The sequence below is a fragment of the Phyllopteryx taeniolatus genome, chromosome 1 (genome assembly GCF_024500385.1).
Source record: "Phyllopteryx taeniolatus isolate TA_2022b chromosome 1, UOR_Ptae_1.2, whole genome shotgun sequence".
Lineage (NCBI taxonomy): Eukaryota > Metazoa > Chordata > Actinopteri > Syngnathiformes > Syngnathidae > Phyllopteryx > Phyllopteryx taeniolatus.
In genome coordinates, this window is record NC_084502.1 from 14,978,808 (window position 1) to 15,003,481 (window position 24,674).

At 42.3% G+C, this 24,674-nt stretch overlaps 1 protein-coding gene across 6 annotated transcripts in view; it reads left to right on the top strand.

Annotated features, from left to right (window-relative positions):
- The window catches only part of arhgef25a (Rho guanine nucleotide exchange factor (GEF) 25a), a 67,586-nt gene that overhangs the window by 38,681 nt on the left and 4,231 nt on the right, over nt 1–24,674 (top strand). For 3 of the 6 annotated variants that reach the window (XM_061774613.1, XM_061774649.1, XM_061774639.1), the window contains 13 exons: nt 4,341–4,648; nt 5,355–5,507; nt 8,638–8,771; nt 11,801–11,867; nt 17,081–17,184; nt 17,316–17,385; nt 19,531–19,620; nt 21,220–21,312; nt 22,557–22,607; nt 22,708–22,785; nt 22,900–23,091; nt 24,007–24,187; nt 24,399–24,628. In XM_061774613.1, the coding sequence (XP_061630597.1) occupies nt 4,341–4,648; nt 5,355–5,507; nt 8,638–8,771; nt 11,801–11,867; nt 17,081–17,184; nt 17,316–17,385; nt 19,531–19,620; nt 21,220–21,312; nt 22,557–22,607; nt 22,708–22,785; nt 22,900–23,091; nt 24,007–24,187; nt 24,399–24,628 (1,751 nt within the window). Of the gene's footprint in view, nt 1–4,128; nt 4,258–4,340; nt 4,649–5,354; nt 5,508–8,637; nt 8,772–11,800; nt 11,868–17,080; nt 17,185–17,315; nt 17,386–19,530; nt 19,621–21,219; nt 21,313–22,556; nt 22,608–22,707; nt 22,786–22,899; nt 23,092–24,006; nt 24,188–24,398; nt 24,629–24,674 lie in introns of those variants that run through there. The other 3 variants (XM_061774658.1, XM_061774631.1, XM_061774622.1) reach the window with 3 other exon arrangements.

Genomic DNA, 24,674 nt, shown 5'->3' on the forward strand with positions numbered 1-24,674 from the left:
TTAGCCTGATTCATCTAGTCAGCAGCTCTCTCAGACCAAGCGATCAATATTAAACTAAAGTTGGATCAAACAAAGTAGGGGGAATGCTCGCAGCCCATCCATCTCTATCTACTCAGTCAAAGCTGTTTTGCTTGTGTGATTTGATATTTGCTTGCTCTCCACTTTTCTGTCGCGAACCTCGACAGCTTTGAATTAGTCAAAGGGTTGTGACCCTCTGGAGACCATTCCGCCAGATATTTTGTCCCTCGTACATGACTGGGCAAGTCATTGTTTAAATTCTATTTAGCACAATAAGGGTACGCCTACGGCACACTGATCTTGTGAAAATATGTTTTCCTTTTGGATTTCTGAAAACTAGAAATAACATTGTTGTTAAAATGATTCATGCTCACATGGACCTACAGAAACATTTGATAATGCATGCAATGCCTATAATTGGCAATATCCTTTTGTATTGCTATCAACTGCTTGTTCTTCTGAATCTAGGGCTTCTCCAAACTTCGCTCCAAGTAGCGGTGAAGTAAATGTGTGTTATAAGTACAAACAAACCTGTGATTCACCATTTCTGTTTTGGTTGTGGTGTACTCATGCGTGCTTACAGTGAACACAATGCACGCTCAATGATGATCATTTTCAACTTTTACACAGAAACCATTGTTGTGTAATGAAATTATGCTGTGACGAGACTAGCCATGGGCAAGAAAACTGATCTTAACAAGTTTTATTTTTGTATTGTACAATCAATTACAAATCTAAAAGAGGTGATAAACTTGCCTATTGGGCAGACATTTTGTTAATTCTGCATTAGTTCTGAATCCTCTCAGCTGCCTGTGGCCCCACCACCCCTAACGGCAGCTCCTATGATTGCCCTTATTTTGTCTCGGTATCAGTCCAATTCCTTCTTTTTAACTTTTGTTTCTAACCAGAAAAGGATATTCCGTGAAAGTTTTAGCAAAACTCCTCAAGCCCAACCTAAGTGGTGTCGCGTATATTAGTTGAATAAAAATGTAATTAATTTAGGAGAAAATAATAAATTGGAAGCGACGCCTGCGTTACTTTCGGTTTAGGGTAATTTTAAATTACAGCGTTATAAAACAAACTATTTTATCTAGAAAGGGGCACCGTGTCAGATGTATAAAACTTCAGGAAAAAGTGACGACAAACCTTTTATCCTCAGTCTCATAATTTGAAGGTTGCTACATGAATTCGTGGAGTTCTAGATGACTTTTTTTTCTCAAACCCAAAGACACACAACAATGCAGGGAGTGAATTTTATGGAAAACTTAATGATCTAAAGCAATACAGAAAAACGAAGGACAGACTAACATTGGCAAATGAAAGCGACTTGTGATGTGAACGTGGGCTGAGCGTGTAGTGACAATGCATAGAGCTGGGGATTCCTGTTCTCGTTAATTGGAACCCACATATGCACTAATCTGCACTTTTAGTAGACCACAATGTTGGACTTACGTGTCTTGAACACGATTGAGGCAGGCAGGTCGAGCTTCCGGGTGTTCGGCCGCCCGGTCCGCACGGGGAACAGGTGGATTTGGCGGAAAGGAGGAGCACAAAAAGTTCCCAGGCAGGACGGCCGGAGCCCGGGTGTCTCTGCTCGCAAGACGTTCGGAGCGGGCGTGTGGTGCCCGCTTCCGTCCCCACGGAGTGTGCCCAGGCCGCCAAAAAGGGTAGCTCGGAGCGCTGGCAGGATGCCCTGCAGTGGGGAAGGGTCTGATGTGTCCTCGACACCTCGTGGTGAGGTGGGGCATCCTGGCTGGGCCAGTCTTCGGCAAGTTGGTCAGATGAGACGAGCGCCGAGCCCGTGGGTAGCTCTGGCCTTTTTATGGCCAGGCGAAAAAGGGGGTGCTCACCCCCCCTTCCTTTCCCACCACCTTCGGGACCGAAAGGGAAGCTGGACCGCCTCTGAATGTTACTTTTCCATTTTAGGCCGAGACTTCAAGCGAGTAGTGCGATAATCTGGGACAATGTTGATTGTGCAAATGTTGCAGATACTCCTCAGTCAGTGTGCAAATGGAGCAGATGCTACTCTGGCATGAGTGGCCAGTATGGGTCAACAACAGATATGCAAATAGTGCAGCGTGGCGAGACTACTACAGTGAGTGCACGAGCAATATATAATTGGCCCGACAGAAATGTGACAAAAAACTCAAGACAAAAAAAATTGCCAGCATGTTGCAATTGAATTGTAGGTTAGGTTATTTAAGAAGTTGATTGCAAGAGGGAAGAAGCTGTTGGAATGTCTGCTAGTTCTAGTTTGCATTGATCGGTAGCGCCTTCCTGAGGGAAGGAGCCGGAAGAGCTGGTGACCGGGATGTGGAGTGTCCGAGAGGATTTTGCACGCTCTTGTCTTAGTTCTGGCAGCGTGCAAGTCCTCAAGGGTGGGTAGGGAGGTACAGACAATCCTTTCAGCAGTTTTGATTGTCCGTTGCAGTCGGAATTTGTTCTTTTTTGTAGCCTTCAGAGCGAGAGTCTCTCATGCCATTGAAAATACCAAAAAATCTGTTTTCCCCATTGCTGATCAAGGGAATGTACTCAAATGGCCATCCCGACACTAAACATTTGTCTCTTGAGGGTTGCCATCACACTTCACCACCATGAGTGAGTGGACCACAACAATAGTCTACAAGAATGAAACCAGTTTGATGCTGCCCTGCTGCTTCATAACTGTCACAAGCGCAATAGTTAAGATGCATTACCTAAATCACTGTGGGTAAGCTTTGCTTTGAAGCCCCATTATCACAATGAATTGTGTGAGACAGTATCAGCACACAGCAGGGGCGAGGGAGAGTGGGGAGCCTTTTTTTTTCCCAATTTCCACAGTGTGGGTGTATAACATAAAATCACCAATGCAGCAATGTTGTCGGGGGAGCATGTTGCTTTGAGTAGGAGCTTGTCATATTCCTTTGTGCTTTCCTGTTGCTGTGACTAAAAGCTTCCGCAGAAATCATCATGGTATCATGGTGTGGTTATGTAGGTTTCATAACCACAGCGAGATTAGGCTTTACTGGGTCAGCTGGGAAACCATGGTGACAGATGTTGACGTGATAAACATTGTCCATGATGTGCACGCCGCGTTATAAAAATGTGTAATTCTGTTTCGTTCTGCGGAAGAGCTTCACGTGCTCTCTCCACTCTGTCAACTGCCTTGTTGAACGAGTGTCAGGCTTTCTTCCCATTCTCTGCTCTTCAGATAAGCTCTCCCTGCTGATATCTGGAGCTGCTTACGAAGAGTGTCACTGGCTCTGTGCACTGTGACCCTTTCACCTCAGCCTGGATGAAGCCATCCAGTGAACTCTGGGAAACACAAACCCTCAGGGCCTGTTAGAGGTCAGAGAAACTGGTCATGGGTGGTATGGGGTCCATATATCATCATTTGCCAGCTTCATTGACATTTATTCTGGGGACCCTCAGAAATGGTGCTGGCTTTGCATCAAACTTTTTACGTCATAAATGCAATGTCTTTCAGGTGAGTTTGTCATCTCCAACTATAACAGTTTATACTGTGCAAGGCGAAAGCTCGATTGCTCAAATTTTGTGTCCTTGCTATGCAGGGGGGTACACAAAGATAACGGCCAAAGCTTTTGTCTACTTTCAAAAAAACAAAAACAAGGCTCCTTCATAAACAGCTTGGGAATGTTTCTCCATCTGTAGAAAAGGAATGATCAAGGGTCGAAACTCAGGTCAGGGCCAAAAAGATGGATGTCAAGCATGGTTGAACGTACACACACAGAGGAAGAGTTGATTATACTTGAGCTTGAGGAAGACGGCTGGAGTTGGAAGGAATAGGTCAGGATGGGAATGGGGGACAAGAAAAGAAGAAAAAAAAACACTTTTCTTTAATGAATCGCTTCCCCGCCAACCTCTGGGTTCACTTCCTTTGCATGTCTGACATCACAATATCTCTAGAGTGTTTAAGTCTTCACACTGTACGTCTTCAAAAGCAGAATATTCTTCTACCTCTCATCCGATCGCATGATTGGATTCAAACTGAAAATGGTCTGCTTCCTGTAAACAGCGGGTCAGCTCACAGGAGCACAGCTGTGTCTTTGGGGCCAGGCTATTTTTATATATCCACTCTTTGTTTTTATTTCTTTCTCACTTCCAGTCCTACTAGCGACCTGCACCACTGCCGTCATTTTTTTGCGGACGCTTACAAATATACTCCGTAAAATACTCAATACTGCAATTTTTGCTCCAAGATTTATTGATGACGTGATTCTTGCACAGTGAACATGGAGAGTAAGGTTGCGTTATGATGTACTTTTATTTACCCTTTAGAGGCCCAGTGTGATTACCTTCTGCTCTCTTTGCTCTCTCTACAGACTCGTATTCGGCAGCAGGCAGCGAGGGTAGCATCTCTACCTCTGTGGCGTCCCTGCCTCCGCTGGCTTCCAGCAGCTCGGCCCCCAGCTCCCCTGGGTCCAAGCGCTCTGTAAGCACCCTTAAGAAATGGCTCACAACCCCTGTTCGCAAGCTCAGTGCCGGGTCCACCGCCAAAGGGGAGCGTCAGATTCGCAAACTGGAGGGAAAGCCTCCTCCTTTTCCGTCTCACAGTCAAAGCCAGGATCTGGGCAGCTCCCTGAGGCCTGATGAGCCTCTCACCATCCTGCCTGTCACACATACAGAACTGGTGAGAAGTGAACATTTTATTTTTACTCGTCATGTGCGCAAACACACAACACTTTGCCTGCTTTCGTTCAATGTTTACTTGAAAAAAGTAAACTTCATCATGCTGGTTCTGAGGGGAACTATGAAAGCTGCAGTCTAGGAACAAAAGAAATGTACATTATAGGCTGAGGGCAATGGATTGATGGGTCTTTTACGTAGCCCTCATGAAAATACATTTGAACGTATTTTTAATGCATGAACATAATGCATATTCTCAGATGAGGAAATAAGAGAAAGTGTAGAAGAAGAACAATGTTCACATTCATCAGCCAGTTGAAATTTGTTAAGAAATGATTGCAAGTATAGTATAACCTGAACTTTGCTTCCAAACTGTATGATGATTATGATGTGATTAATTATGCAGTACTCATCTCTGTTTGAAATATTTTGACGCTGATTGCTTTGCTTCGCGAAAGGTCAATTGACATATATTTTAATTGAAACTAGCAAATTGTTTTGTTTTTTTTTTAGCTTTGTGACTTCAGATATTTAAAGAAGTACCCTAGATCTTTAAAAATGATGAACAGTGATGCTTATAAAAAATATTACATACACTGTACATTAAGGTTATGGCAGGTATGCTGGAAAGTGATTACAGCAAGAATTTAAACCATTTCATAATCTTGCACATACCTGGATTCATGGTGAGTGCTGAGGACCTGTGACAGTGCTTCTCTGAGGCATTGGACGTGTGTTTTTATTCACAGCAGGAGGGGAAAGACGGCCTGGCTAGCCCTGAGGATCTGTCGCCGGCGACACTCCAGTCCCCCGCTTACATAACCAACTCACTGATTGGCTGCACATCGGTGCCTCACACGCAGGTCTGTCTCTGTAAAATACTCCACGTCGTCACATCTTGTAGTAAAAAAGCAGAAGACATATTAGTGGCCTTTTTGCCAATATAGTCAACTTTATGCAGGAGGAGCATGAGTTTGACGACATTTCAGCAAACTCTTGCAGACAGCGTTTGTAAGGGGGGCTATTCTGAGTATGGACCCAGACATAATTGTTCTTTGTCTCCATGGCCCTCGAGTAAAATGTGCAGTGACTAATTCTATTGTTGGTGGCGGTGCTCATTTATGAAGCAAAAGCAAACACACAGTGCAGCACATAGGAGAAAGAAACAAAAATGCTCAACTACACAAAAATGTGATGAACCCCAAACATATGTCAGGGAAACTGAATGAATACAAAGCTCAAGTATGTCATGATTCCAAAAAGCTTATTGCAGTATTTGGGTACCTTAAAAGATATCAGAGTGCATTAGGAAATTGTCTAATTTCACTCTTATTGGGCCAGAGAAAATGAAATATTTGGGGTTTCAACTTTAAACATGGTAACTGATAACAGTCAAAAGAGAGTTTACAACTTTCCTCATTCCTGCCAGGATATCAGCTCTCTTTTAATACATTAGGTCATTTTTTTAACGCTATAAATTTCCCAATACATGACACTTTGGCTACCTACATTTAATATTTACACTGCTTCTTTTGCATTCCACATGATCCAAAACTCATTCAGATATAACAATCGTTCTGAAAAATGTTTTATTTGGCTTTGGATAATACTGTGACGTGAGTCCAATCACGGCTAAGAAGGAGGTGCTTCAAGCGGCCTCACCACCGTTATTGACATATGTGCTGAACGATGACTCCACAAAGAACACGATATGCTTAAAAAGAATGCTTTCATGTCACCATCAAACATGCCAGCAGCTCTGTTCGGTTTTCAGTGTGCTTCAGAGCATAGATGAGTCGACAGTGCCTGCATACAGCCGGTAAAAACAAGATCTGAGCCCTGGAGGCAAAAAACAATATTGTAATTTGTGTGTCTCAGCAACACATCAGAAGGGCCTAATAAGATTACATCAGGCACGTGAGGTCAGTGCTTTGGTGTGTGCACTGCCAATCTTTAAAGAGGGAGAACGAGAGAGGTGGAGGTAGATTCAGTTAAGTGTTGGAGCTGTCATTCTTGAGCTCCGCTTTCTCTCTCTCTTCCTCTTCTCCTCCAGTGACCGTGGAGTGTTGCTTTTCCTCTTTTCAACACACTATTGTCTCTAATCGAATACCCCACCCCCCACCCACACACAAGATCCTCAGCAAGCGCATGGTTTGTAAAGCTTATTGTATTTCGCTGTTAAGCGGCATAAGCAACAAAAAGCCTAAAAATGGAAGCTGAAGCAACAGATGACTACATTTGAATGGTTTTTCTGAGGAACAGGCTGTACAACATGACATCTTGACCAACATTAGAGCACATCAACAATATAATGTTTTACAGAAAGGAAATAAGTGGCACTGTTATTGGGAGATATCGTCAAAGTCGTCTTTGGCTTGCATGGGATGCCAACAACAGAGCGCCTCAAATGCATTTGACCTGACTTTGACATAATGAGCGCATGTGCAACAAACTGTTCCTTCTCACTGGTTCTTCTTCCAAGCCAAATTATTTGTGCTACCACCAACCACCGCTAACAGCGAATTTGAATGAACTTCATCATATCTGTTCCGCATGATAAATGGTATAAAAACAGAGAATGAATACAGACCACATACTGTATAAGCAACACCAGACAGACATGACTTGAAGGGGAAATGTTTTGTTTTCAGATGAAACGTCAACATTTCAACACATTTAAACACATTTATGCATAAGTTGTAAAGATTTGTCTCACAGTGTTCCAGATATATGTTCCTTATTTATGGGCCTGCTGGTTGAAAAACAAAACATGCATCCGAGGGAGACAGAAATTATTCTTCCTGTGGGCTTCGCCACAACACATCTGGATGTGATCAGGTAGACACGACGACCTGCCAGCCGGGCTGGAGCTCTCCTAGTGGGCCAAAACCAGCCAGCCAGGGGAGTCGCGGTCTCCATGGAGCCTCCCTGTCTCCTGCTGTGCACCTCTCTCTCTCTCTCTCTCTCTCTCTCTCTCTCTCTCTCTCTTTCTCTCACACACTTTTCAGAAGATCATAACTTGAGTCAGTCATACACAGCAGCTGATAATGTGGCATAAGGCATGAAAACCAAAACAAAAAATATCCCCTTCTCTTCTTCATAAGTGTATTTATGCTTCTCTATTTATTTCTTCAGGATTAGTTGTATACAGGTATACCTGGGGTGTGTGTTTGAGTTTGGGAGGTTCTGATTGACTGGGACGATGGTACACATGGATTTGGGTGAAGACAGACAGCTGTATATTTAGGTTTCTACCATCAATGGAAAGTGCGTAAGCCAGTGGCTCATAATAGAGCAATAACTTTGTAATATGATCATTTCTGTCACAGAGAAATAGCTGGGGAAAAAAAGCGGTATGGAGGTTGAGTTAGCACCGATTTGAGATGCATAAAATACGTACATCTGGCCTCTATATTTCGCTCCAGGAAATTGTGTCAGTTCCAGGAAAACAGCACGAGAAGGAGGCTGTTATATAGCACTGAATACAGTCGATTAGTTCACAGCGACCTTGGTTTTACTATGCATGCATATGCAGTCAAGGAAGGACGTGTTTTCGGAAATGGTGCATCAGAAATCTAAACATACAGTACTGGTGATGCATCGCATATGGGCTCAAATTGTCAGATGGTAAACAAGAAAATAACATTTATGAGTTCATAAATCAGCACTGTACTGTGCTGCTCATCCTCCGAAGTCAAAACTCAATCAATTTTCAGTTCCATTACGAACTTTTCATGCTTATCTCCTCATCTTCTTCCCTCCATCTCTATGCAATTGATGTTGACTGATCTATAACAGTGACTCTCTCCGTCAGATCTTATCGTTCAATTCCTCATGTGTCGCTGCTGCCTTTCGTCACCTTAGCAACGTGCATCATTATTGTACACCTCCTGCTCTTTATCACCAATCATGCACATTATTTGCCACATGATGCCACAATAATGGTGCGCCACCTTTGATTTACACTTCCTCTGGTTGTCTTCCTGTCCTCAGGACACTCTGGACAGTCAGTCTACCTCTGTTGTACCAGATGACAGCGGCTCTATCCTGATGGACGACACCTCCAGTCAATGGTCTTCAGCGGCTGACACTGAGGAGGAACGGAGGAGCGCTCTGGAGAAAAGCTTGTAGGTCTTCTATTCAAGATCCAAACATTGCCTTATTACTCAGTACAGTACAAACCTGACAGTAAGAGAGACAAACAATGTTGCCGCAGTCGAGTGAGCTGTTTAGCTCCTTAGCTCGCAGGCTAACGAATGTAATAAATAGTTACCGTATTTTAACGACCATAGAGCGCACCGTATTCAAAGGCGCAGTCTCAGTTACGGGGTCTATTTCTGTATTTAACACATACATAAGGCGCACCGTATTGTTGGGTGCAGGCCTGGTAAAACATGCGCTAGCTTAAAACATACGGTAGCATGCATACACGCTAAAACAATGTTTTTAAAAAGGCAGCGGGAGCAAAACTGAGCTTGGTTGTACTTTATTGAAGTATTTAACAATAAAGTACAATAAAGTATTTTTTTGATCAATCCTCATCCACAAATCCATCAAAGTCCTCATCTTCTGTATCCGAAATGAACAGCTGGGCAAGTTCTCCATCAAACATGCCGGGTTCCCTCTCGTCATTGTCAGAGTCAGTCTCGTTGCCAGGGGGCTGTTCAGCAATGATGCCGGCTTTCGCGAAAGCTCGAACAACGGTGCAAGCAGATACCTTAGCCCAGGCATCCACAATCCATTCACATATTGTGGCGTAACTCACCCGGCGTTGCCTCCCAGTCTTAGTTGCACTTGGTTTTTCACAGCAGCTGTGAGATGGGCGCGCATGGAGTCACAGATCAACAGGGACGGTGACGCGTGAAAAAAAACATCCGGTCTCTTTACGTACACCTCACTCAGCCACTCTCTCATTTCTCCTCGTCCATCCAGCCCTTTTGATGGGCCTTAACGATGACTTCGGCTGGAAACGTTTCTTTAGGCAGCGTCTTCCTCTTAAAAATCACCATAGGTGGCAGTTTCTGTCCATTACCATGGCAACCAAGCACAACAGTGAAAGCTGACTTATCGTGCCCCGTTGTGCGTATCGCTACCGTGGTGGTCCCCTTATTCTCTACAGTGTGCTTCACCGGGATGTCGAAAGTGAGCGGCACCTCGTCCATGTTGGTGATGTGGTTGGGCTGGATGTGTTTGTCGGCAATCTTTTTACTGTAGTAGGAGCGGAAGATGGCCTTCTTTTCCTTGTAATCCGCCAGAAGTTGCTGCACCATGGTAGTCCTTGCCCGGATGGATAGATGGCGCCGTTTCATAAAACGAAAGCACCAAGACGGACCTCCTTGAAAATGTTCGATTTTCATTTCTTCTACAAGCGTTATTCCCCTCAGTCGAATGGTGACTGTAGATACGCTTCTCCCTGCTGTTCTTTGCTCATTAATCCATTGCTCGAGTTGGTCTTCCAACTCTGGCCACCTCGCCTTGTTTCCGCGGAAACTCAGCTTCGTCTTCTTGACTTGGCGAAGTTCGTTTTCCCGCTTCCTCCAGTGCCACTCGATTCCCATGTTCCTCCGCGTAACTGATAGCTTGCAGTTTAAACTGTGCTTCGTAAGCGTGTCTCTTCGTAGGCGCGCTAAATACCTACTGGGGGCGTGCCTTTAGCGTCCTCCTTCACGCGCACCCTTCCCCCTTTACGTCCGCATGCTGTCCTCAGCCACGTCCGCCTTTCCTCTATACAAGCAGCGTGTCGGCAGGAAATGCTCCCAGACAGTCAAGCGGGGCGCTCATCACACAACAACGTTTATAGATTTTGGAACCCAGTGCACACATAAGGCGCGCGCATTATAAGGCGCCCCGTCCATTTTGGAGAAAATGTAAGACTTTTAAGTGCACCTTATGGTCGTGAAAATACGGTAAATTTCCCTAAAGTTTCCCAGTTGTGTGAGTCTATGCAGCAAACACCGTTCTGCCAGCAGCCTGCTGCGTCGTGAGCGACACGGCGGGTGTTAACACAACAGTTAAAACATATGGAGTCCAGAAACCCAGTGTCCATTGTATTTCTCGAATGATAACCCGCCCTACTCTGCCTCTGATTGGCGAGCACCAAGACATGAGTCGTACTTTTAGTGCATTCCTCCTTTGAATTTATGTGTGTGCAACTCTTCACCAACACACACAGACACACACACACACACATATGTAGGGCGGTTTTTCAGCCATGTGTCTACAGACACAGATTGAAATCACATCATGCATCCTGTTAATTTTTGTACATCTCAGATGCAGGACGCACAACAAATGAGATCGCTGCATATATATATGACCCTCCAGCACGAAACCGATCAGAAGTCACAAGGCTGTGTTTTGAGCTAAAGCCCATAAAGCATTGACTATGTGAACAAGATGCATTTTCAGATGTGACTTTTCTCAGTTGAAATTGATATGAATTTCTTACCTTAATGCCTTGAAAAAAATGTTTTTATTGAGAGGGTAGAGTGAAATCTCCATGAGAAAAGTCCGACAATGACGAGTAATCAACAACAGTCCCTGTGCAATGTTGAGGTAAAATCTTGACTGGAATGACTCAATTGTATCGTGCCAAGATGTGCTTAGCTATGTCATTGCCAGGATTTATTGGCTGATTTCGATCTATTATTAGTCGTATTTGAGGTATTACTCATGTTTGTTGATGAAATAATAACATGATTTAGCGAAGACTAGATGTTGATTGTTTGAGAAGGTCAAGATGTTAAGAACATGCAGGGTGAATATCAAAGGGGAACAACGTTTTTTTGGTAATTGGGGCAGGCAGCATTATGTCGCATCATACATGCAAATTAGTTCATTAATTTATGAATTTTCACATAATTTTCTGTATGCACATGGACAGTATATTATGTTCTTCATCAAGTATTCTGAGTTCCCAGAAGAGGTCAAGATAAAAAGTGGATCAATCCACAGCAATCTGCATGATCATGTTTGGAAGACCTAAACAGATTTTGCAGTAGATCTAAACAAATCCCATTCTGCTTTCTAGGAAACATACTGTTGCATACTGTAAGTCTACTTTTTAGTTAGCACAACACCATGACCTGTTCCAGAGAAATTCAAGTGAAAATGAACTCACACATGCATTGATCTTTCACCATTTGTCTCTTTTCAGGTATGTACTGAAGGAGCTCATTGAGACAGAGAAGCATTATGTAGCAGACCTGGGCCTCATAGTGGAGGTAACGCTAAAAGACCTCAAAATGCTTATCGTCACAATTTTGGCATTTTTCTCCAGCCGGCGCTGTCTCCAGTTTGAAACAGATTTGAGGAATTATGAGCTTGTGGAAGCATCAAGGCGATGTCTCTTCTGGTGCCTGAGATAGCTTCAAATACCCGGCACTTTGGGTCATACAAAGGTTGTCGTCTTCTGAAAGTATCATGTTCGAATAAATAAGATGATGTGCCTTTGCACAGGGTTACTTTTCTTCCATGGTCACATATAAGATAATTTAGAGGGATTTTACATGAAAAAGAAATGCACTCTTTACTTTTGACACTCAAAATGTTTTAGTTTTCATTTTCTGGTTAACTTAATTTAAAGGTTTTCAGTATTATACTGAGTATACCTAACGGGTGTAACCTGGGGGACTTTTGCTTGTCTTTTTATTGGAAACTGATTTCTGCTTTTATGGTACATAATATACAGCAGGGATCTTCAATTAAAACTTGGGGGGGTCGTTGTTGCATGGGATTTCTCAGGGCAAAGGTCTGGACCTCAAAATGTTTTGATTTGCGTAGCCGACCCGTTGAACAATATCAAAATGGCACATTTATTATTATTATTATTACTAGTAGTAGGGGTAGTAGTAGTAATCGTAGAAGTATTAATTCCCATTTCCTTTTGACAACATTTTATTTGTGGTTTTGAAAATATGTTATGTTCTCCATGAAACTATTTTGATTGTGGTAAAGGACAACAATTTGTAAACACGAATAAATGTATTCCCATGAAAACACAGAAATACAAAGTGCTTCTAACCCCACACATCACACACTCAAATACAAAGAACACAAATAAGTTAAATATCTACTAAACAGGCACAAACTTGTCAGGCCTACCTTTCAGTAAAACTTTTATTTTGAGGCCTGCAACTCAAAAAGAAAGGCTCGCAAACAATTTGAAGAAAAACAGTGCTTGGATCTCAGGCCTAAATTTCAAGTAACACTGAACAGGCAAATTAAGCCAAATTTTCAAGGTAATCAGAATAGGTAGAAGCACATTTCAAGTAAAAAAGTGAATTTATTTCCCTTTGAGTATTGTCTTGGCAGCTGCATTGACAGATTCCTTTACAACCGAAACGTCGCCAAATGCTCGTTTATGTTGCCCCAAAATCCACGCTACCCGGAGGGAACATTCATTCGCTCTTTTTTTGAGTTGTCAGTCATGTAGCTCTGCTGTACTGTGCTCTCAGTTCTGTGGTCATGATTGCGCTGGTCTCTGAGTTCAGTGGATATGCTTGGTCAAAGCTTGTGTTTCGTTCGGAAGTGCTGTTTAACGGTCCCACTTTGATTAAAGTCAGTCTTGCTACATGCAGTATGAGAAGTATGCTTGCGAAAGAATAGAAAAGCACTGATCCGTCCACTCATTTTTAAAAACTGTGTTTTCTGAGTCAACATTCCAAACTTATGAGCAAGCCATGCCGCATCTTCAATCCTGCAAATCATCACAACACGGTACGATTGGCTCATCATGGTCGCGTGATCACAGCAAGACCCAGAGGTGTGGACTCACGTCACATGACTTGGACTTGGACTCGAGTCAGACTTGAGTCATGAATGTGATGACTTTAGACTCGACTTCACAATATGTTAGAAGACTTGCAACTCGACTTGAACAGCAATGACTCGTGACTTCACTTGGAATTTAACCCATTGACTTGGAAAGACTTGCTACTTTGACAAAGCGCTGAAGAACCAACTCTTTGTAGCTTTGTCTTTCTGTAGCAACTGTTTTACTTCAGGAAAACATGATAAGTGACAACATAATGCTGAAGGACTTAATGATTATTTCTTAGGTCAAAGTGTCCCACGGCATTTTGCTCACATGTAGTTAGCTGTTATTATCTCTGAACAGTTAAAACTTGTTGGGCACACGCTGGTGGAGGAGTTGACCAAGAGGTCATTCTTAAGTAATGGTTAGATTTAAAAAAAAAAAAAAAAAAAAAAATCAACAATAAATGTGTCAGCTAAATAAGGTATACATTCCAAGAACCACTGTTATCATACACATAAACAACAACAACGTTTAACGTAAGAATAAGGACGTTAATTATTGCAACAACAACAAAAATCCACATTGCATTGTGGGTATCGCACGGGTTGACGTCACGTACACTTGTTTTCATTAGCATTAGCAGTTAGCTTTGTGAGCAATCACGCAAACAGTGACACGGCGGGACAGCCGTCCGCTGTCTGGGCTTCCTGTACATTATAGCCTGGTTTAGTCAGTATAGTGTTCTCAAGAATCATTCTTGTACTGTATTTCTTTTTTTATTCACTTCATTTACCAATCGATCAGCACACACCTAATATCTATTCGACATGAAGCTAAATTCCTCTTTGTGTCATTTTCTACGCCTCTTTTTGACGTAATATTTTTACATAACGCCCCCTCGTGTTCTGACTGAGATATCACAGTTTGATACAATTGTACATTTATAACAAGATGACAAACTAGTGTTCCCCTTTTTTTTAAATTAATGCCTTATGTTTTTATACACATAAGAAATGCCAAGTTTAAACTGAAATATATTTATGTTTGTGGTTGAAATTGCCTCTCTAGAAATGTTTGTAGACAAGAAAATGCAGTTCCCTGCTATATGGACAATGTGAATTTAATAAAAATACTGTTGATTATCTAAAAGAGGAGACCATTTGGTTTTTCAATATATGTCTCATTTTCTCATTCATAATGGCTATTTAACTGAGCAAAAGTAGATTTTATCCTTATACTTGATTATTCCAATACAATTATCAGTACAATACTTGATGACTAATTGCAACATTACTGAATGTAAATTGTTATTTGTGACAGGTCTGTTTAATGTCACTTCAGAAATAAAGTGAGAAAAGGTCAGTCATAGCATAGCATTTTTCTAGAATAACTGAAAACCTTCTATCAAGCTGTTTTAAAGGGGAAATAAACTAAGACCCCCCCCCCCCCCCCCCCTTGATGATTGACTTTGAAGGTGCAAAAAGATTTTTGATCAGCCCCCTAGTTTTCTTATAAAGGTTCAATGCACTTGTTTATCAAATTTGTTTTGATAAATAAATGTATATAATTTTAATTTTATATATATATTTTTATTTAAAAAAAATAAAAATTAAAATGAATATATAAATGCAGAAACTAATTTATACATATTAATTATATATATATATATATATATATATATATATATATATATATATATATATATATATACAGTGGGTACAGAAAGTATTCGGACCCCATTAATTTTTTCGCTCTTTGTTATATTGCAGCCATTTGCTAAAATCATTTAAGTTCATTTTTTTCCCTCATTAATGTACACACAGCACCCCATATTGACAGAAAAAATGGAATTGTTGAAAATTTTCAAGATTTATTACAAAAGAAACACTGAAAAAATATATTTTTTAAGGACTCGAAACTCAAGGTGTAGGACTTGACTCGGGACTTGCCTCTATCGACTTGGGACTTGAGGGCAAAGACTTGAGACTTACAAAGCAATGACTTGGTCCCACCTCTGGCAAAGCTACCATCCCTCCATCCATTTTCTAAGCCGCTTCTCCTCACTAGGGTCGTGGGCGTGCTGGAGCCTGTCGCAGCTATCATCGGGCAGGAGACGGGGTACACCCTGAATTGGTTGCCAGCCAATCGCAGGGCACATACAAACAAACAACCATTCACACTCACATTCACACCTACGGGCAATTTAGAGATGTCAATTAACCTACCATGCATGTTTTTGGGATGTGGGAGGAAACCCGAATGCCCGGAGAAAACCCACGCAGGCACGGGTCGAACATGCAAACTCCACACAGACGGAGCCGGGGATTGAACCCCGGTCCTCAGAACTGTGATGTAGACGCTCTAACCAGTCGTCCACCGTGCCGCCGGCAAAGCTACCGTAATACTGAATATAGCCATGTAAACCGTCTGTGTTGAGAAAGTTAATCTTCAATGAGAACTAGGTCAAAGTTCAGTTCACAACTTTTAAAATGAACCAATTCTGTTCATAGTTCATAATCCAAACTTTTGAACAAGTGAATGAACTAGTTCTTAGTTTTTTTTTCTTCTTCACTATCTTGCTGATAGACTATTACCCTCAAAATACTTGATAAACTAAAAACTAAAAAAATAAACACAAACACGCAACACAGTATGACATAAAAATAGTAAAGTTCCATTCAATCTCCGACATTGACTACTTTGAATTCCTTGCAGCTCTGGCTGACTATAGTATCAAACTATTTTATCCTATATATTCTTATTTTACAAAACAAAATAAATTCCATATTCTGACAGTGTGATCATCTAGTGTTTTAACTGCAGCATTCTGATACAAATAATAATTTTCCTAGCAATCCATTTTCCCAATGTATTACAAAAGACTCAAAGACCACATTCACTCCCTTTTACGGCATGTCCCTGAACGCACCCCAGACTTCAGGCAGCCGCGACATGACCGAATGTAAACATGAATGGTGGCCGCACTAAATCGGTTGCCAAATATGCTGCTTATCCCCCGACATATAAAGGCTCGTAGGCCTGCTACTACTGTGTTCAGCTAGCTTTTCTCCTTGAAGTCCCTAACACAACCTGGCACTCTTGAACAAAAACGAGCTGTCATTCAAAAACCGTTCACAGACGGCAGAATGAGCGCATTCTCAATAATATTCATCAGGCAAAAATAAACTACGTTCAGTTCACGATCGCCCAAAATATGAACGAGTTTATGAACATTTGTTCATTGAACTCATTCTTGTCCAACACTGCCGCAATAGCGGCGTATATGAAGAAAAATATGGCCACGTTCTTCCTTTATTTAACAGTAATTAACCATGGGTCCACATGACAGCTTGACCTGGTCCGCCATTTGAACATAAAGGTTACACAGTGTCATAAGCAAGGAGGATGCCCATTGGAAAACTAGATCTATGACCAAGCATTCCTTGTTTCCGAATATGGTTCCTTGCTTGATAAAGTTTAATGCAAACACCCGAAATGCACATAGTAAATGCATTTTTTAGGACAAAATGTACATTGTCTCCCATGCTGGTGAAGGGTGTTGAAGTCACCTACAGGAGTATATGGCCCTGAGTTTTTGCACACACGTTTACATGTGATATATACTTTCCCATAACGTTATTATGAAAAATAAGTACAGCATTTGTCATTCTCTTGCAGGGCTACATGGCCACTATGAACGCTAAAGGCATACCGGAGGACATGAAGGGAAAGGACAAAATTGTTTTTGGGAACATTCACCAAATATTTGACTGGCATAAAGAGTAAGCCCTTGATTTAGTTTCCTCCTGCCTGCTGCATTGTGTTAAGTGGAGGACAAAGGAACAATGGCTCAGGAATGACTACATGCACATGTGTGTGTGTGTGTGTGTGTGCGTGTGTGTTTCCTCTCTAGCTACTTCCTGGGAGAGCTGGAGAAGTGTGTGGCAGAGCCAGAGCGACTGGGTCAGCTCTTCATTAAACATGTGAGTATTGTGGCACTGTACACACACACACACACACACACACACACACACACACACAAAACTGAAGCACACAGGAAGTCTGTTGATACTGGAGCGGTACCTTGGAGTTCGAACTGTCAACGCGCCTCAGTAGACCTTAAAGGAAAGGAGGTGGTAAAGTAAGAAGCAGCATATGCACCAGAAGTTATTGTGAAGTTAGTGGATGACTAAGCAAAAGTGCTCCTTTGCTAAGAGAAGAAGAAGAAGAAGAATCATCTTTTATTGTCATGAACATGCATGCATGCACACGAAATTTGTTCTCTGCATTTAACCCATCACAGTGAACACATACACATGTTAGTGGAACACACTGGAGCAGGGGGCAGCTGAAGCGCCCGGGGAGCATTTCGGGGTATCAGTGTCTTGCTCAAGGACACCACAGCCGTGAGTCCAGGGGATGTTGGCGGATGGTCCAGTCGGGGTTTTGAACCTAGGTCCCCCACGGTGGCAGGCGATGATCTTAACCATTGGGCCACGGCTGCCCAAGCAATGTTCCGTGCCGTAACTTTTATTTTGGAGGGTTTGTGCTTCTTGTTCTTGTTCCATTGACGTTGCCTTGATAGGCGTCTCAGTCACTATCGAGCTTTGTGAATATTGATGGACTGACCTGGACACCTCTTCCTGTGCTCACGCCTTCGTTTCCATCCATTCATCCATCTGTCCATCCATCCATTTTCTTCCACTTCTCGGGGGTCGGGTCGCGAGGACGGCAGCTAAAGCGAAGAAGCCCAGATTTCCCTCTCCCCAGCCACTTCGTCTGGTCCTCCTGGGAGATCCTAAGGCATTCCCAGGCCAGCTGGGAGACATAGTTTGTCCAGTGTGTCTTGGGTCGTCCTCAGGGCCCTTGCCTGGAACACCTCACGCTTTCTAATCCGATGCCCGAGCCACCTCATTTGACTCCTCTCGATGTGGAAGAGCAGTGGCTCGAATCTGAGCCCCTCCCACCTGACCGAGCTTCTCACATTATCTCTAAGGGAGAGCCCAGACACTCTACAGAGGAAACCCATTTCAGCTGCTCATAACCATGATCTTGTTCTTTCGGTCACGATTCACAGCTCATGACCATAGGTGAGGGTGGGAACATGGATCAACTGGTAAATCTTTACCATTCTGCTGAGATCCTTTTTTGCCTTCACTTCCTTAAATTAGATATTATGCATTTGATTAGGATCAAGATTTTCACCTCCAATAAGTGAATTATAAATGAGTGAAACAACAAAGTGCAATATAAAGGGCCTCCCAAAAAGCAAAAAAACTTGTTTCCTTACTGTTGCTTTAAGTATGAATTGTATTTTGTGTTGCATAAAAGAGTTTATACTCCTATGGAGTCACAGGGCTAACACTGAGTTAAAAAATGTGATTTGTTTGGATTGGTTAAGTGGTAACACATGTCGACAGACTGACACTGACTAATTCGACCAACTTTGCCGAATCGCTTCTCTGTAGCACTTGAAACATGACCAATGAAGTTCAGTAGGTGAGAAAATCGACTTGCAGTGGAGTAAAGAAACTTGTAACTAAATCTGAGCCTGGTGTCACACTGCGAAAACAAGCATAGAGGGAACTAATCAAAAGCAGAGGATCCAGTCTGCTTTTAGCAAGAGCTACTTCACCATTATGTAGCATGTGTGCACGTACAAACATTCACATAGCGTACTTGCAAATGCAATAACAATCCAGGCCATGCAGTGCTTCAAGATGTCCATATTCAGGTGGAGCCGCTCAGCGGTTTCTAAGTAACAAAGCTTGTTGCTAGGTACAACCTGGGGCTGTCGACGACCGCTAAAATGTCTCCGGTTACACACAAGCGAACCTGGGTAAATTATACATAACTTACATGCTGCATTAGGACTCTCAGGACAGCCCCCTTCCAAGGTCAATTAATCACACAAGCTTAAACCTTGGAAAGAAATCATTATCATAAGGTTTCGTTTTATCCTAAAACACACTTTCTTCAGCAATTGCATACCATGTATTTTTCTTGTATTTGAAATTCAGTGAAATAATTCCTCTCATATCACAGTGAAGCATTTGGAAACGCCTCACTTTCACTTTTCAGACAAGTATAAATCAAGTTTGACGCAATAATCCATGTTTGCCCTCCAGGAGAGGCGCCTGCATATGTATGTGGTGTACTGCCAAAACAAACCCAAGTCAGAGCACATTGTGTCAGAGTACATCGAAACTTACTTTGAGGTGAGTATCTCACACTCTTATAACAGACTACTATTGTGTTCGAAAATACGGTGGAACTTCGGCAATGTCACAATCGACAGATTTGTTGAGAACAGCAGTTTTTCCTTTAGGAAATACTGAAAATAAATATAAAGCTGTCACCATCACAAAACCTCTATGAACTGTATGGGCAATTTCTTAAGTGATATACACTTCTTCCATTCCGCTTATCCTCACTAGGCTCGCGGTTGTGCTGGAGCCTATCCCAGCCATCCCAGGGCGAGAGGCGGGGTCGCCAGCCAATCGCAGGGCACATATAAACACACAACCATTCGCACTCACATTCACAATTACGGGCAATTTAGAGTCTTCAATTAACCTACCATGCATGTTTTTGGGATGTGGGAGGAAACCGGAGTCCCCGGAGAAAACCCACACAGGCACGGGGAGCACATGCAAACTCCACACAGCGGGATTTGAACCCCGGTCCTCAGAACTGTGAGGCGGATGTGCTAACCAGTCGCGTATATTTAACAATATCAGTAAAATAAAATTAAAATACTCAGTCAGCTTTAATGAAGACATAACATGAAGATGATTTGTGTCACACCTTGGTCGTCTCACTTTTTGACATTCTTACTTGTCACATAAGTGTAAAAACAAATTAAGCACTGTAATATGTAACAACTAAACATTTGACTAAGTAACAATTTCATGTTAATGCTGGAGATCTCTGAATCTGAGTCTGTTTATTTCACCTACAGTGAATGAATACACCCCAACAGATTTCTTAGATAACTTTGTGTTTTCTTTTAGAGTCAATATCATTAAGAGGGCATACTGTATTACAAATGAGTCCCACAAATCAAAAAGCTTGTACACATATAACTATATTATTTTCTAACAAATACATGAGTTGTTGCAAAAATAAGAACGTAACAATGAAATTCAGACAAAGCTACGTTTTAGAGAAAAATATTCACAGATTTTCAACTACAGCTCAGTCTTCATCACAAGATGCTGGGAATGGATACTATTCAGTAGGGTGGCCAACGTTTTGGTGATGCCCCTCAAAAACCAATCGGCGACAGGGTGGGAGGTGCTGATCATATGTTTTCCCCCCTTGAAAACCGATCGTCAACGCTGGGTGGGAATGGACTTTTGTCTGTTCTTCCTTGGTGTCTTGTGGCTCATCACAAACGAAACGAAAATTTGCGACAAAAACACGCTAGGTGGGTATCCATCGAGTTTGCCGAGTTTCTGTCTAACCCCCTGGCTATGGCCCTAAACGCATTTCATCGTTTTGTAACTGCCAAATTCTGGTACTCTTCCTAATTGGGAAACATTAATGTAATCATTATAAGTGTTCATATAGCAATGAAAGCTAAAAATAGGAATACATTGGAATGTTCTTGAATAAGCATCTGGATCCAGACCCTTTTACTTCATTGATTAAGTGAATGCTTCTCTCACTTCAGTGCCTTATTCTTCTCTGTCACATATGAGAAACATTAAAATAAATATTAACACAATGTATAGCACTTGTTGCTGTGTTACGTGTCACGTTCAAGGGTGTCGGTGCAGTTGTGTCCAACTTTTTTATCCTTTTCTTGCTTCCAGGAGTTGCGTCAGCAACTGGGTCAAAGGCTGCAGCTCAATGACCTGCTCATCAAACCTGTCCAGAGGATCATGAAGTATCAGCTGCTGCTCAAGGTGAACAGCGGGGTACATTGCATACCATGCACACTCACTACATACTCACAACATCAGCAACTGCTGCACAATCTAATGCACAGGTGTCAAATTGAACGCTCTCGGGCCAGATCTGGGTCTCCATGTCATTTTACGCTTGCCACAAATTCTGTTCAAAACTAGCCATAAAAATGATTGTAGTGGTGAAATGTAGGGGCAATTATGTTGCTCTATTCGTAGGGTTCCTACACAGAACATATTACGTAAGGGGCATGGACTGTGCTTAGTATGTAAACAAATACAGTGCAGCTCAGCTTTTGGCTAGCAGACATCATGGCTAGCTATATGTTTTTGGTTTTTAATAGTGCTCTACATACACAACTTTTAGCAGGATTTAAATAATCTCTCTCAGGTGCTACAGATGAGGCCAAAGCAATAACAAATGTCAATATTCCACACAACCCCTTTCTTCAATGACTTTTACAATGTTTAGATATTGTACATTTAAAAACATCTCTTTCAATGCATAAAATGCCAGAGAACAGCTTTGTTTCTGCCCTCTAATTTTTAACTTACTGTATGCCATTTGTAACTCTCCCTTCTGTAGTCGGTAGAAATAAAATACATATAATTCACACTGTTCAAACTGTTACTGTTGCACTTGTCTGCATCATTTATTTCCTAAAAAGAAGTAGAACTACTGATGTTGGACTTTCCTAACAAGATTGGAGCAGTTAATGTTTCATTTTAAATGTCACTGAATCTTTCGCTGTTTATCGAAAAGATAAGTAGTTAGTTTGCATTTTTTCCCCAACCCAACCATTGTCTCGCATGATTTAAAAAAAATACATTTTCCTTTAAGGTATTATCACTATTACCAGCCCCCTGAGGCCAAACATAACGACGATGTGCTCTGCGATGAAAGCAAGTTTGACCCCCCCTGATCTAATAAGAGAGCTGTGTCAAATTTCTGATGCTTCCCTTTTCTTTGTAAGGCAGATACAGTTCGTGTACAGTATTGGCTCTTATGTGTAGGTGTTCTTAATAAGGTGTCTACTGTAGTGAGTTTGCACATACAGTATAAACACAGTGGCCATTCAGTGAACTACCTTTTAGGTATGATTTAAAAGTGTTTTGATACAAACCTGTAAATATAAAACAAATGAAAGGTGCACTGAGCACCCATGAAAACTGGTCCAGATGTCCTTACCTCTGAGTAGCAAGGCTGGAATGCTCTGGTGACCATGCTGTGTTTATTTGAGCAGGACTTCCTGAAGTATTACACTAAAGCTGGGATGGACACAGAGGAGTTGGAGGTGGGTGTTCTGCTGGATAAAGTTTTAATGTTGTCTTTTGTATTTGCTTTCGGGTCACATATTATTATTATTTTTTTATTATTTTTTGCATTTTGAACAGAAAGCAGTAGAAGTGATGTGCTTCGTGCCAAAACGTTGCAATGACATGATGAATGTGGGCCGACTTCAAGGCTTCGAGGTAAGTCCCAGGCTTTAGGAACGCAAGTCCAAAGGCAAAAACACACTCCTTGTGCTAACTTTAGCACAACCACTTCCCCTTTTTGTTGTGTTTCTCTTGTGGTGTGGGTACAAGGGGAAGATCACAGCCCAGGGGAAGCTGCTCCAGCAGGACACCTTCACCATTACCGAGCAGGACAGTGGCTTCCTGTCCCGAGCCAAGGAAAGAAGGGTCTTCCTGTTTGAGCAGCTGGTCATCTTCAGTGAGCCCATTGATAAGAAGAAGGGCTTCTCACTCCCCGGGTACATCTTTAAGAGCAGTATCAAGGTAAGTGCCTGCATAAGAAACAAATCTTCATGCAGTAGGTTAAGTCTCTTGAGAAAACACATTTTGTTAAAAAAAAAAAAAGGAAGAAAGAAACTTTAGGTGGGGATCACAAATGCATGGAAGTACATTCGAGGATGACCAGGCGGCATTGGAAGCCAAAAAGGAAACATTAATGAAATGAAATGATGCTATACGATGTTAGTTAAAATTTAATGAAACGAAGCGCTCCAGATTGAAGCCTCGAGGAAAGTGATTCCCCTCAGGAAACCTTCTCAGTTGCTCGATGCCAAATGCTCCACAGCAACAGCCTCAGTTCGCTCATTGCCACCAATCCCTAGGAGAGGGGGTAGGAGAGAAGGGAAGCAGCAGTAAAACAGGCCAAGATGTCAGTGGGTGAGGCAGGGTGAAGGACTAGTTGCATACTAAGTGTAGTTTAACCAAATGCAAGAGTGTAGAAACAAGTCTCAAATCGAGATTTTAAAATTTCTGCAGAGTTTGCCGCTGTAATTTTCGCAACTAGGGCATTCCAGAATACCTGAGCCGAAATAGAGAATACTTGAGAAACTGCTGACTTTTTTTTAACTCTTTGAGTCACCAAAAGTCCATCATGCTGTGAGCGTAATGCTTGGGATGGAACATAAGGCACCACAAAGTCAGCCAGATAGGGTAACATGGAATAGTAGCATTTGATTGTCAGTCCTCAATATATGTGGAACACAAAGAAGGGCTGAAATTACTTTTCCAAGAGGCCACTAGCACAAAAACAAAAACATAAACCATAAAACCTAAAGACATCCATTCACTTTGTTGTATGAAGCAGTTATAAATGACAAAACCTTAAAATCCCACTGTGCACAGTGCAAGTTGGTTAGATGAAGTCAACAGGATGGAGTTCTCACTTGGAACGTGTTCCAGGTGAGCTGCCTAGGGGTTGAGCCTGCTGTGGAAGGTGATGACGCACGCTTCGTGTTGACATCGCGCAATCCCGATGGGAGTTTAGTGCGCTTCCAGTTGCTGGGCTCCTCGCCGGAGACGTGCAGAGCCTGGGTCAACGACTTGGTACAGATCTTAGAGACACAGCGCAACTTCCTCAACGGTGAGCTTCAAACGCCTACACCCATAATTGTGTTGCAGCTCTGGTACAATTCTCTTCAATGAGCACTAATGCATCATAAGAGGAGGAAAATCACTGTCAAGAAAGCATTTCAGGCCATGGCAGCAGTCTAATGGAAACTCACAGCAAAACCCTTAACTTTTATGGGTTTATTTATCCAGTTTTTGATCTAAATAAGTTGTGTTTCGCTCAGCCTTGCAGTCACCTATTGAGTACCAACGGCGAGAAAGCAAGTCCAACAGTTTGGGTCGCTGCATGAGACCCCCCGTGTCCACCGCCAGTGCCCTGAGGCCCCACTCCTCAGCGTCCATTGACCGCCACAGGCTGCCTTCCCTCCATTCGCATAACACGTCCCTGCCCGCCCTTCATCTGCCCAGCCAAGGCCCAGCTCGAGGACCCAGTGAGACTTACTTACTGCAGAATGTAAGTTACCTCACCTGTGTTTATCATACAGTCACATTGTTCTGAC